Consider the following 14,992-nt stretch of genomic DNA (forward strand, 5'->3'; position numbering starts at 1 on the left):
CTGGTGTTGATAAATGTACTCTTTATATTAATAAGTCAATTTATATTGTCACTGTTTTTAAGTTACATTGTCAGGAGAGTTTTCCAGTTTTTCAGGGTCCAAATTTTGTTTGTATTATATTTATTATGAAGGGGCAAATTATAATCTCGATAATGAAAACATTTACATGTGTGGAGATTTAATTTATTTACATAAAGTTTGAGTAAATGGGAATATATTCTATGAAACGTTTAAGTTTATTTAATTGAATATTTTAATGTTTTAAAATATATTTTAGTTTATATAAATTTAATATATTTACATGTTCAGAAATGTAATGTGTTGACAAATATTAGAAATTAATGGACATATATTGCAAATTAATATATTTACATAGTCTGATATCTAAATATATTTAAATATAAAGGAAATAAATATATGTAAATATTTCCGATAAAAATATATTTACATATATTTAATATATGTGAAAAATATTAAAAAGCGGCCAAAAGGACCAAAAGCACCTAGAAAGGACATCTACAGCCCTGAAAGACAGCGGAGACCAGGACTAGAGCCCCAGAGACAGATCCCCTGTAAAGACCTTGTCTCAGACGACCACCGGGACAAGACCACAGGAAACACAATCTGACTTTGCTGCAGCCTGGAATTGAACTGCTGGTTTCATCTGGTCAGAGGAGAACTGGCCCCCCGACTGAGCCTGGTTTTCTCCCAAGGTTTTTTTCTCCATTCTGTCACTGATGGAGTTTTGGTTCCTTGCCGCTGTCACCTCTGGCTTGCTTAGTTGGGGACACTTCATTTACAGCGATATCGTTGACTTGATTGCAAATTATTGCACAGATACTATTTAAACTGAACTGAGCTGCATGATGACATCACTGAATTCAATTATGAACTGCCTCTAACTGTCATTTTGCATTATTGACACTGTTTTCCTAATTAATGTTGTTCAGTTGCTTTGACGCAATCTTTTTTGTTTAAAGCGCTATATAAATAAAGGTGACTTGACTTGACAAAATCAAATATTTAAATATATTTTAATATATATCTCAAAATATATTTACATATACTGTATAAAATATATTTTCTTCTATTTGAATTTAAGATATTTAAATACATAAAAATCTATTTATTTAAAATATATTTCAATCTATGTGACTTCTGTATGGGCAGTGTGTTAAGCACACATATTAAGTTATTACTTTTTCTATTACTTATTATATTACAGGATTAAAAATAAATGTATTCATCTTTAATTTTTATTACTGTATAACACTGTATAAAAATTACAGCTCTGGTAACGATATATAATTTAGATCACAAGTCTAACGCAGCGACTTCGGCGCTGGTGTCAAAAGTCTGAGGCCCCTTCTCACGCGTACAAGTACTGTACACGACTGTCTCCTTCGCAGGAAATCCCTGTCACGATCCACTCTCCATACCAGTCCTGATGGCTCCAGACCTGGGGTAAACGTGTATTTATGTATGACTGTATGCATTTATACATTTATTTAATTATATAGGGATTAAGAGAAAGACAAGAAATAAGAACATGATTAAACTATGAAATTCGACTGAGCAGTAGGTGGCGGTATGTGCTCAAGCCCTCCATTAAACTAGAGGAAGAAGAAGAAGTCACGTCACAGTTGGTTCACTGATTAGAGTAGTTTCATTTTTGACCTGTGTTTTTGACAGGCATGCTGTTGGAGAAGCACATGAAGCTGCTGCGCCTGTACGGCGGCCTGCTGCTCCAGCGAGCGCACCGGCACACCTCTCCGAGAATAACCTAGAACAAACCCGCGCCAAACCCCCTCACAACCGCCCTCCATCTCCCCACATATCCGCACATAGACTCTGTCTGACTCTCCCCACCTCTCCGCACAGAGCCGCTGTTTGACTCGGTCTGTCTCTCCGCACAGAGCCGCTGTTTGACTCGGTCTGTCTCTCCGCACAGAGCCGCTGTTTCGTGGATCATCGCAGGGTGAAGGTAGTGGCCGGATCGGGGGGGAACGGAGCCTCCTCCTTCCACAGCGAACCCCGGAAAGAGTGGGGCGGTCCGGACGGGGGAAACGGAGGAGCCGGGGGAGACATCATCATCAAAGGTCATGATTAAACCATGAATTACAATTATCATTTACTGCCAGCTAAAACTCACTTCAAGCACAACATCAGATTAAAAACCCTAAGATAAAAAATTTAACAGCAAAAATATTCAACATCACAAATATACATGTGCACATCTAATATACACCCACTACTGTAAAAATAATAAACATTTAAATGTACAGTTGAAAACTTTGCTCTGGCTTTAAAGTGGACTCAGAGCTCTTTTTAGTTGTGATAGTGTCTCAGTCACATTATTATTATCTTACATCTGCACAGTAAAAAGGTAAAATAATTATATTTTACTCTAAAGTAGTCTAATTACAATACTTATATCTTAATTTCTTCACTTGTCAGCATTAAACCCTCAAGGTTTTGGTGTAAACCTGTTGGGTGTCTTTCTGTGATGAACATTACTCATCCTCAGAGACGCACACCTGTTCTGCTGCGGAGCGTTAACCAGATCGAGCAAACACTGACAGGATTGTGTCTGCACTGGAAACGCTCTGTTTCTTCTGAGTGCCGTGGTGTTCTCTCACAAGCAGCAGCTAGCGCCAGCGTGTTAATATTATCAATCAACAACAGGCTGTCTTTATTAGTACCCCAAGGTAAATTTGTTTTGCAGACACGAGATTCAGTTATTCATACTTTAAGGGTTAGTTCACACAAAAATGAAACTAGCCCATGTTTTACTCCCCCTCAAGGCATCCTAGGTGTATTTGACTTTCTTCTTTCAGACGAATCCAATTGGAGTTATATTAAAAATGATCTTCCAAGCTTTATAATGGCATGGGCGGATGTTTCTGTCCAACAGTCCAAAAGTAGTCCAATAAAAGTGCATCCATCCATAATAAAATGTGCCTCACACGGAGGATAAAGGCTTCCTGTAGCAAATCAAAAAAATAATACAGAAGCCGTTCCGGCGGATGACGTATGATGTATGCGTAGCGTACGCGCCGGTGATTCGTGTGAGGCATTGTTTTATTATGGATGAAAGGAGAAAGTCATACTCCTAGGATGCCTTGAGGGTGAGGAAAACATGGTCCAATTTTCATTTTTGGGTGAACTAACCCTTTAAAAACGGTCCATAAAACATCAAACATATTATAAACATTCTAGAAAAATATCCACTATATCCAAAATCATAAAAAAACTCCTCTAAGGAAAAAAGTCATGACAGTGTGCCGTCACACACACTCACCCCTAAAAGGATCAAATTCCATGCATAGCAAAGAATATCATCTGCTGCTAAGACAAACTAACACCATGACACGAGGTAATATGACAAGACTGATTCATGATAAAAGAGTGTCATCATGGATTTATCAGTGAAATCGGGACAGCTTTCTGTGGCAAAACAGCCACTGATGTCCCTCTACATACAGACTCCTAGTTCTTTCCAAAAGTCAGTTCAGAATCTATGACTGTCCCAGGATATTTGTAGTATAATGTAATAAAGTTATTCTTGACAAAATTCCAGTGCTTCCCTAGTTAGATGTTTTCATCAGGTTAATAGTCCAGTCGGAGAAGTAAAATCCCCATAGGACACATCATCGGCTACATCATTTATTTCATTGATATGATAATCATAATTTGTCTATGTAACCTTCAAGAATGTGACGTGCCTAAAAAGTTGGATGCACCTGAGCACAATTTCAAGTGTCGTAGCAGGGTTTTTACAAAGCACATTTCCCGTCGCTCTTCTCTGCAGTGGACCGGCAGGTGAGATCACTGTCCTCTGTGTCACCGGTGTATCATGGGAAAGATGGAGAGGCGGGAAGCAGTCAGAACTGCTTTGGACGCAATGCCAGCCCCACCTACATCGCAGTGAGTTTCCCTCGCAGACACACAGGATTTAACAGCAGCTTCTTCTGTGTGTGAAGTCACGTGTACGGAGTAATGCTTTGAACGCAGGTTCCTGTCGGCACGCTTGTCAAAGAGGAGGGCAGGGCGCTGGCAGACCTCTCGCAGCACGGCCAGCTGTATACGGTGGCGTACGGAGGTGCGGGGGGGAAGGGGAACCGCTTTTTCCTGTCCAATGAGAACAGAGCGCCCCTGACCGCCACGCCCGGAGAGAAGGGCCAGGAGCGCGTGGTTCAGCTGGAGCTGCGCACCATGGCCCACGCCGCACTGGTCAGTGCTAAACCAGTCTCCAGTCTCACCCTCTCACTTTCGTGTCCTTCCAGACCTGTTTGTTCTTGTCTTTTCTGTGGAACACAAAGGAAGATATTATGAAGAATGCTGTTGTTGGCCACCATTGACTTCCACAGTAGGGAAAAAATACTAAGGAATGCTATGGAAGTCAATGGTGGCCAAAAACTGTTTGATTACCAGCATTTTTTCCTCGAGTTCATCATAAGAAAGACATTTACACAGGTTTGGAATGACACAAGGGCGAGTAAATGATGACACAGTTTTCATTTTGGGGTGAACTTCTCCTTTAATCTTTGTTATCATGATTTAAATGTGTATGCTACTGTGGAAGACCAATGGTTAATTTTAATAGAGCTCAAACAGTCAGAATAATTAAATTTCACAATATAAAAATAGGTTGTTACAATTAAGACAACCTCTGGAACCTCCTCCAAAGGCTCAAAAGGAGCTTTGCAGAGCTCCTCCAAAACCATGCCCGATCCTCATTGTTTCCCTGCTATGCAAGTCAATGGTGGCCAAAAACTGACTGATTACCAGCATTCTTCATGATGTCTTCCTTAGTGTGTGTGTGTGTGTGTGTATATATATATATATATATATATATGTGTGTATGTATGTATGTTTTGTACATGGAAAGATGCTTGATGTTTCTGACGGGAAATGATTTCAGATTCTTGTTTTAGGATTATTATTAGTGTGTGTGTTTTCTGACTGTGAGGAAGTGACTGTGGACTGAAGTTGTGTCTGGTTTGTGAGCAGGTTGGCTTTCCGAATGCAGGCAAGTCGTCTCTGTTGCGTGCGATCTCTAATGCACGGCCGGCTGTGGCGGCGTACCCCTTCACCACGCTCAAGCCTCACGTGGGCATCGTCACGTACAGAGACCACCAGCAGCTGGCAGGTGTGTGTTCAGTGCTCGCTCGTGGTAGGAGAACGTACTCGTCAGCTGCTAAAGCCCTGGTTTTCTCTCTCTCCCTGTTCGATGGCAGTGGCTGATATTCCCGGGCTGATTCCCGGCGCTCACCTGAACCGTGGGCTCGGCGTCTCCTTCCTCAGGCACATCGAGCGCTGCAGGCTGCTGCTGTTCGTGTTGGACATGTCTTCCGCGGAGCCCTGGGAGCAGCTCCAGCAGCTGTGCTTCGAGCTGGACCAGTACAATCCTCAGCTGTCCCACAGACCTCGTGCTATCGTGGCCAACAAGATGGACCTGCCGGAGGCCAGGAGGAACCTGGAGGCTCTGAGGAGCCGCGTCCATCAGACGGTCATCCCTGTGTCAGCGCTGACCGGACACAACACGGCACAGCTGATCCTGCACCTCAGAGAGATGTACGACAGCTACCCGCAAAACTCCTAGATGAGATGCAGCCACTTCCTCATAGATGGAAGTGCTCAACTCTGTCTAACTAGTGTTCTAGAAATACACGGCTTCAGGAATTACCATTAGAAAGGGAGCATGCAGGTTAAGATCAGACTGTTGTTTAGATCACTAACACTGAACATGTCAAGTTACTGTACATCCTCATGACAACATAACAGCAGGGACACACGTGAGGATCTCAGGAAGGGAAGTCCTGTGAGTGAGAGTGTAGTCAGCCAGTCATTACTGCAGAGCAAACCCTGATCTTCTGCATATATAGTATCATGTATTTTTTTTTTTATTTAATAAACTTTATTGTAATTATATTATTGTAAGTAAATCATTACACATGGTTTGTAGTTTTCTAAATTGAATGAAGAGTTTGTATGTGTTTTTTTCTCTGCGCTGGTATCAAACGTATGGTATCTTCAGGTCATGGTGCCGCTGATGTAATCTAGCTTCCTCTTGAGTAACATTTGACTGGGGAGCTGTGCTGAATTGAATGTTCAGATGGGATTGTGGTGGTAAACCTCAGTACCTCTGGGTCCTTCTCTCCGGTCTGTGTGGAAGCGCTGAATCTCTCCCCATCGGTGAGTGCACCCGGCCTGTAGGATCTCCTCAGTCCTCAATCCACGCTTGCGTTCAGAAACATTCTGTCTGTCCTATCACTTGCAGATTGAAGTTGATGTAAGACGCACTAAAGGTAATGTGAATCTGCGTGTCATTGGCACTTGTGTGCTAAATCAGCCAGCCCTAACATCATAATAATCGTAATAACATCGTCTTCATGATAGTTTCTTCTGGGCTTGAAACATGTCAAAAGCTGTTGAACAGACTGTATGCGGCAGGCTGTGAGATCTGCAAATAGCCACGTTAAACTTCAGAGGAGGAGACTGGTTTGCTGGGGAACTGGATGCTTTTCTTCTGTTGACTGAATAGCAGGACATATGAGAACATATGAGAATGTTAGCTTGTCTTTGACGTTGAGAGCATGTGTTAAGTGTTGTCAGTAACTGTTACCAATTATTTGAATTATCAATGCATTCTTGAGACCAGTTCGGTACCAAAGAAGAAATCCTGTAAAACTACAAGCGGCACTGGCTGCCCAATGCACTGGCCTAATGTGATTCTTGCAAATATAAAAGGGTCATTTCATAGTCTGTTCCAACAAAAACAAAACCCACTACCAAAAATGCAGCTCATATTTGACATGAACCACCACAAACATTACATAAAACACCATCACAAGTGCACAAAAAGCAACAACACAAGCACAAGCAGCAATGACTGTGTCAGTGACAGTGACAGTGTGAAAGCTGTTCAGAGATCAGTGACTGTAACTCTGAACATTTCCTGGCTGGATGAGAGCAGTGTACCTTATGAAAGTCACCTGCACGATTTGAGTCAGGCCACTAAAATGGTAGTAAAATGATCACATCAAATAATTTGTGTGCAGTTGTGATCCAGAGTAGTCTTTCTTACAACCAAAACTATAGTTCAAATACTTCAGAGAGCTACAACATGAAGAGTATTTATTCAGTAAAATCAAACTCATTTATCATTGAACAAAGGCTTTGAAAGTCGTTGGGAAAATCCAAGGAACAAATTCACCTTCATCTGCATTGGTCCTTCTCAACATCCCATAATATGCCCACCTGTCGTATGTAAATATTTTTAATTGGAAATGCGTTATCTGACTCCCTAGACTCTTCCCAGGCCTGCTGACCTCGACTGCAGGAGTTTCTCACAGCGTTTGTAGATTAGTGTTGAGACACTGAAGGGAGACTGAAGAAAATGATCAAGAGAGCAACATATCTGAATCTTCAGCTTGAGCGTGTGACAGAAAGAGGGCTCTGCGCTCACACACGATCTGAGGCCCTACAGCAGCATCCCTCAATAGGTGTCCCGCGAGAGAAAAATGTTTGGGCCACGCTAATTTCAAATAATGTGGCATGAAAATTGAAACGCAGCATCAGAAAGCACCATTAAGTTACATCGTGTCTACACCGGACTCGAGCGGCACGGCGCAACAAAATACAATAGAACTTCTCATAATCAGTGATGCTGTCTACACTGGATGCTGAGATCACAAATCCCTGACAGAAAACTGCTGACTCGTTCTATTTATGACGTGCTGACACAAAGTTCAAATGAATCCCAAATCTCTTTACTCCACTTTCACTCATAGATGGTCACACCATAAATATTCAGATTTCACCCCGTCAACTGTTCCTGCTCATCTCCAGCCTGGATCTCTTTTCTCCACTTTCCCTCATTGCAGATTCTATTATTAAATCTGTCAGCATTAATATTTTTATACTTTTTTACACCGTGTGTCCCAACCAGACGTGACACGATGCGATAAAAATTATCTTTTCCATATAGTTTTTGTTCTAACCACCTGCGACAGTGACACGTGACTATAAGCGACACTGGATTCTATTTTAGGAAAAGTTTATATTTTCTGTGACTTCACGGCAGGAACAACATACAAAATATGTGAAAATCTCAGATAATTATTATGTGCTTTATTTAGTGTCAAAAATATCTAATGTGAGTTTGAATATTATTTTGCGTGATCTTTATAGCCTTAGTGAAAGCAACAATAGGTATGTTACCCTAGATCTTGGAAAAAAAAAATAGGCTAAAGCAAACTTACTGTACATTAAAACTGTGTACTCACTGTGAACCAACATCCATAACAAAAATGGTATCCCTCACTCACTCATTCACTCAAAACTGTTCAGTCCATTCACATTTGAATCATCTATTTTCAGTCTCCACTTTTCTTTACTTCACACTTGCCATGTTTTTGCTTTCACATCATAGGCCTATATCTACACTGGACACTACAAAGCATTGCAAATCATTTGAACTTTGTGTCAGCACGTCATAAATAGAACGAGTCAGCAGTTTTCTCTCGGGGATTTGTCACGCCGTGATCTTAGTGCTGCGTTCGACACCATAGATCACGACATACTCATAGATAGATTACAAAACTATACAGGTATCCAAGGGCAGGCTTTAAGATGGTTTAGATCCTACCTGTCCAATCGCTACCACTTTATGTTTATTTAAATGGGGAGTCATCTCATTTATCACCAGTAAAATATGGAGTGCCACAAGGATCTGTCCTAGGTCCTCTGCTATTTTCAGTATACTGTACATGTTGCCCCTTGGTAATATTATTAAAAAATGCGGGATTAGTTTCCACTGTTATGCTGATGATTCTCAACTATATATCTCAACAAGACCAGGTGAAACTTCAAAATTATCTAAGCTAACAGAGTGTGTTAAAATGTAAAAGATGTCCAATAATTTTCTTCTATTAAATTCAGATAAGACAGAGATATTAATTGTTGGACCAAAAAACATTACACAGAATCTCGTAGATTACAATTTGCAATTAGACGGATGTACTGTTACATCCTCTACAGTCAAAAATCTGGGTGTTATATTAGACAGTAACTTGTCTTTTGAAAATCATATTTCCCATGTTACAAAAACAGCATTCTTCCATCTTAGAAACATTGCCAAGCTACGAAACATGTTACCTGTTTCTGATGCAGAAAAGCTAGTTCATGCGTTCATGACCTTTAGACTGGACTATTGTAATGCACTGCTAGGTGCTTGTCCTGCATCCTCAATAAACAAGCTACAGGTAGTCCAAAATGCAGCCGCTAGAGTCCTTACCAGGTCAAGAAAATATGATCATATTACCCCAATTTTACAGTCTCTGCACTGGTTACCTATTAAGTTCCATATCAGTTACAAATTATTATTACTTACTTATAAGGCCCTTAATGGATTAGCTCCTGTGTACCTAACTAGTCTTCTACCACGCTACAACCCATCACGCTCCCTAAGGTCACAAAACGCTGGACTTTTGATAGTACCTAGGATAGCAAAGTCCACTAAAGGAGGTAGAGCTTTTTCACATTTGGCTCCCAAACTCTGGAATAGCCTTCCTGATAATGTTCGGGGTTCAGACACACTTCCTCTGTTTAAATCTAGATTAAAAACACACCCCTTTGGCCAAGCATTCAAATAATGCATCTCATAATTTTAGACTGCAGTTATATCTGATCAAATGCACATTATTATTCTTTAGCTTGGGCTAAACTAATTAATTTTACTTGTCTGGAACAGCAGCTACGCTAATTATGTCTCTATATGTTTCTCTGTTTTGCCACGGGATGTAACTAGGATTTCCACAAGCTCCAGTCTGGATCCAGAACACCTGAGAAGAGATGATGCCAACCCCTCAGAGGACCTCAGATGATGCTAACCCAGAGACAACATACAGAACTACCACATTTTGCTATAAGTTTGATTGCATCATATAATTATTGCTGTTAATAGTGTTAATCGTCTGTTTGTTTACGTCTTTGATTTTTCCGAACATTTCTGCCATATGCACATAAACTGACAGTCACCACTGATAAGCTTCTACTAAATATTGTAGAAACTTAATTTAATGTAAAGTTGCTTTGCAACGATTTGTATCGTAAAAAGCACTATACTACGGAGCCCCTCTGGTCCCACTTTGTCAAAAAAAATTGACATTGAGTGGCCTCAAGATACAGTACTAACTCGTGGCCTCAAGATACTAACTCGTGGCCTCAAGATAAGTAACTCGTGGCCTCAAGATAAGTAACTCGTGGCCTCAAGATAAGTAACTCGTGGCCTCAAGATAAGTAACTCGTGGCCTCAAGATACTAACTCGTGGCCTCAAGATACTAACTCGTGGCCTCAAGATACTGACTCGTGGCCTCAAGATAAGTAACTCGTGGCCTCAAGATAAGATAACTAACTCGTGGCCTCAAGATACTAACTCGTGGCCTCAAGATAAGTAACTCGTGGCCTCAAGATAAGTAACTCATGGCCTCAAGATACTAACTCGTGGCCTCAAGATACTAACTCGTGGCCTCAAGATACTAACTCATGGCCTCAAGATAAGTAACTCGTGGCCTCAAGATACTAACTCGTGGCCTCAAGATACTAACTCGTGGCCTCAAGATACTAACTCGTGGCCTCAAGATAAGTAACTCGTGGCCTCAAGATACTAACTCGTGGCCTCAAGATACTAACTCGTGGCCTCAAGACACTAACTCGTGGCCCCAAGATAAGTAACTCGTGGCCTCAAGATAAGTAACTCGTGGCCTCAAGATACTAACTCGTGGCCTCAAGATACTAACTCGTGGCCTCAAGATAAGTAACTCGTGGCCTCAAGATACTAACTCGTGGCCTCAAGATAAGTAACTTGTGGCCTCAAGATAGTGAAGTGTCTGACACATGGACCCTTTGTTATTAAACTGGACCCTGTACTGTAGTGCAATATAATACTTCACATTCTGTGCAATATTCTCTGTTTTAATATTCAGTGTAATATAGTTTGCTGCAGTTCTGCTTCTATTTATTTACTAGTACTGTTCATCACAATCAATTCAATTCTGTTAATACAGTAATGTAAATCTTGTAGGCTGCATATCCATAGTCCTTTATAATTCTTCTTCATATTTATATAGCATATGTTTCTGAGTTAAACAAAACCAAGTAATTGCAATGATACATAATACAACACTCGGTTAATCTTTGTAACGTAAATCTCCTCAGATGACATAGACGCCTGACAATTTTGTTGTTGTGATTAACGTAAATACGCAATTCATACTTTGCAGTCACGTGACTACCATGGATACCTGATGGGCAACAAACGCTGACAAAATGCATCCAAGTGTGCATCCAATCGCACAACAACTATCTGCCATGCAGGCGACGATTGTTTACAACTCAAAACACCAACTTTTATATATTAAAACTGGCAACGTCCTGGCAAGATCCTATTAATTCATACTTTGCACGTACTGTAACGTAACAAGTACTGGCTGGGAAATACCGGGAAATACACATAAATACATACAGCCAGACGGAGGTACCGTGACCTAAGCCTAGAACGCCCTCTGCTGACGTTTTATCGTAGGCTACACGGACATGCTTTTCCAAAATGTGAAACACTTCAATAATTAACGAACCAGTCTGCACACTACTATAGGCTAACTTAAAAATCAGAATCAGAAATACTTTATTGATCTTTATTGATATTGATAATTTGGGGGACAATTCTTGTGTCACAGTTGATGTGCACATCAAGACATTTAAAGGAATATAAATAATAATAGAAGTTGGTCAATAAACAAGTAGCCCATATACATGTAAAAAGTATAAATATACGCTATAAGTGGGAAGTCGTGGCCTAATGGTTAGAGAGTCGGACTCCCAATCGAAGGGTTGTGAGTTCGAGTCTCGGGCCGGCAGGAATTGTGGGTGGGGGGAGTGCATGTACAGTTCTCTCTCCACCTTTAATACCATGACTTAGGTGCCCTTGAGCAAGGGCATCGAACCCCCAACGCTGCTCCCAGGGCGCCGCAGCATAAAATGGCTGCCCACTGCTCCGGGTGTGTGTTCACAGTGTGTGTGTGTGTGTTCACTGCTCTGTGTGTGTGCACTTCGGATGGGTTAAATGCAGAGCACGAATTCTGAGTATGGGTCACCATACTTGGCTGAATGTCACGTCACTTCACTTCACTTCACTTCTTTATAAAATATGAAGAAGAATTATAAAGGACTATGGATATGCAGCCTACAAGATTTACATTACTGTATTAACAGAATTGAATTGATTGTGATGAACAGTACTAGTAAATAAATAGACGCAGAACTGCAGTTTACATTGCACTACAGTACAGGGTCCAGTTTAATAACAAACACACAATGTGAAGTTTTACATTGCACTACAGTACAGGGTCCAGTTTAATAACAAAGGGTCCATGTGTCAGACACTTCACTATCTTGAGGCCACGAGTTAGTATCTTGAGGCCACGAGTTAGTATCTTGAGGCCACAAGATAAGTTTTTTTTTTTTTTTTTTTGACAAAGTGGGACCAGAGGGGCTCCGTACTACACAAATATACTTGAATTGAATTGAATTGACAGAATTATTCCAGACGGGTCTTGGTGCGTCAGTAGCTCCGCCCTCATGCGTCAGTAACCCCGCCCTTATGTGACATAGCTCCGCCCCGACAGGCGGCGCGAACGGACGAACTCAGAGAAAAGCTCGAACCGCCGGCTCTCCGAGCAAAACTAACATTAACACAAAGTATTTAATAATGGAAAGAGCCATTAAGCGGCCGCGAGAAGACGACTGTGCTGACCGGGAGAGGCAGGTTACCGATGCGGACTACAGGCGCTGGGGCGTCGCGGAGACTGGCGCGTTTCTGCGCGGAGAGGGGCTCCAGCAGTGGGAGCAGACTTTCACAGGTACAGCGAGAAACACTGCACTGTAATCATGACTGCAGGTACAGAGAAGCAGCATATCTGTCACACAGAGCAGTGAGCCAGAGATTTAACATTGTGTGTTAACGCGCTGCTGAAGAGAAGAACAGAAGCGTCTGATCACACAGTGCTGCAAAACCCCACGGACTGCTGTCAGACATCAGCTTTTACATTACAGAGCAATACTGTAGATATTTATTTATTTGATATTAACTAATACTCTGCCTTCCTCTTTTGGTTTATTTGATACGGGAAACTTTGCCTCTGAAGTTATAGAAATTAATGAAATCTATTTGTTCTTTACTTAAAAAAACAAAACAAATATTAAACAAACACTGGGTCTCGTTCACTAATAATTGCGTAGATAATTTGTATTTATTCGCACATTCGAGCTCCTCACGAGAGCGGTCCTCCTGATTCACAGCACGTGCAGTATTCGTCCTAATGTTAGTGAATCTGGAGTCTAAATCAGTGGTTCTCGACCCAGTGTCCAGGTCCAGTGAGGACTGTTATTATATTTACAGTAATTCAAATGTAAGCATCATTACGATTTTTAAGAAATTTAATTCAAGGATGCATTGAATTGAAGAAATTTTTTACAAGAAATTATTTTAAAATAAGTGTAATAACATTCATTTACCGAGTTTTTAAGCATGTTGATGATTTTCAGTTTACAGCTTCAGTGTTGTTGAAATGCTGATAAACCTTGTTGTCCCAAATGTAAAAAGACTAAATAGAAAATTCCTGTTTAGAACAGTGAAATTTTTACAGAAGAGATTTTAGTTTGTTCTTCTATTCCTGAAACTCTTGAACAACGTTTGAACAACTTTCTACTGCTGCAATGTTTGGATTTTCAAGTAGCTTTCAGTGAAAAATAATAATATTTATCTCTAATTAGTTTTAGAAAATACACCCTACTTTACTATTTTTCTAATTTTATAAATTTTGTGAGAATATTTCAAAGTTTGCTTACAAATACTTTAAAGGGATAGTTCACCCAAAAATCAAAATTATGTCATTAATGACTCACCCTCATGTCGTTCCAAACCCGTGAGACCTCCGTTCATCTTCGGAACACAGTATAAGATATTTTAGATTTAGTCCGAGAGCTTTCAGTCCCTCCATTGAGACTGTATGTACGGTATACTGTCCCAGTCCAGAAAGGTAATAAAAAACATCATCAAAGTAGTCCATGTGACATCAGAGGGTCCGTTAGAATTTTTTGAAGCATCGAAAATACATTTTGGTCCAAAAATATCAAAAACTACGACTTTATTCAGCCTTGTCTTCTCTCCCGGGTCTGTTATGAGCGCGTTCACAACACTGCAGTTTAGTGATATCCGGTTCGTGAACGAATCACTCGATGTAACCGGATCTTCTTCTTGAACCAGTTCACCAAATCGAACTGAATCGTTTGAAACGGTTCGCGTCAACAATAAGCATTTATCCACAAATGACTTAAGCTGTTAACTTTTTTTAACATGGCTGACACTCCCTCTGAATTCAAATAAACCAATATCCCGGAGTAATTCATTTTACTCAAACAGTAAACGGACTGAACTGCTGTGAAGAGAGAAGTGAAGATGAACACGAGCCGAGCCAGATAACGAACGAAACATTGACTCGTTCTCGAGTCAGAACCGGTTGCATTGGTTTTCGGATCACCGGTAGTGATGGGAAGTTCTGTTCTTTTCCGCGAACCGGTTCCTTTCGGACAGTTTGATTCAATAAACCGGTTGCCGAAAACGGTTCACCAGTGTCTTTTGCGCTCGACGTAATGACTTCATTGGCGATGATTGCCCCTTGATTCAAGCCTTCGGTTTACCCGCGCTCATAAAATTAGCACAGAATCAGTTCAGAATCAATCACCAAAAGAACCAGTTCGGTTCAGACGCGCTGTGTGTCAGTCTGAATCACCATGCGCAGTATCATCAGCTCCTCGGTTCTCGAACCGGACGCGTCCGACAGAAACGGTTCTTGACTCGAGAACGAGTCAATCATTCGTTCGTTATCTGGCTCGGTTCAGTCAGTGTACTGTTTGAGTAAATGA

General features: G+C 40.9%; 2 protein-coding genes across 2 annotated transcripts in view; both read left to right on the forward strand.

Annotated features, from left to right (window-relative positions):
• Nucleotides 1-1,897: 1,897 nt before the first annotated feature.
• On the forward strand, nt 1,898-5,932 carry mtg2 (mitochondrial ribosome-associated GTPase 2; the record flags this gene model as incomplete). The annotated part of the gene is made up of 5 exons (XM_042750766.1): nt 1,898-2,099; nt 3,812-3,927; nt 4,015-4,233; nt 5,014-5,152; nt 5,241-5,932. Coding segments are annotated over 5 exons (1,041 nt in total), but the record flags the coding sequence as incomplete, so codon positions are not given.
• Nucleotides 5,933-12,570: 6,638 nt separating this feature from the next.
• samhd1 (SAM domain and HD domain 1) overlaps nt 12,571-14,992 on the forward strand; it is a 33,048-nt gene continuing 30,626 nt past the window's right edge. Inside the window, exon 1 of the mRNA XM_042750653.1 lies at nt 12,571-12,927. Within this exon, the coding sequence (XP_042606587.1) occupies nt 12,777-12,927 (151 nt within the window). The 5' untranslated portion in view covers nt 12,571-12,776. The remainder of the gene's footprint in view (nt 12,928-14,992) is intronic.

The sequence above is a fragment of the Cyprinus carpio genome, chromosome B23, assembly GCF_018340385.1.
Source record: "Cyprinus carpio isolate SPL01 chromosome B23, ASM1834038v1, whole genome shotgun sequence".
Classification (NCBI taxonomy): domain Eukaryota; kingdom Metazoa; phylum Chordata; class Actinopteri; order Cypriniformes; family Cyprinidae; genus Cyprinus; species Cyprinus carpio.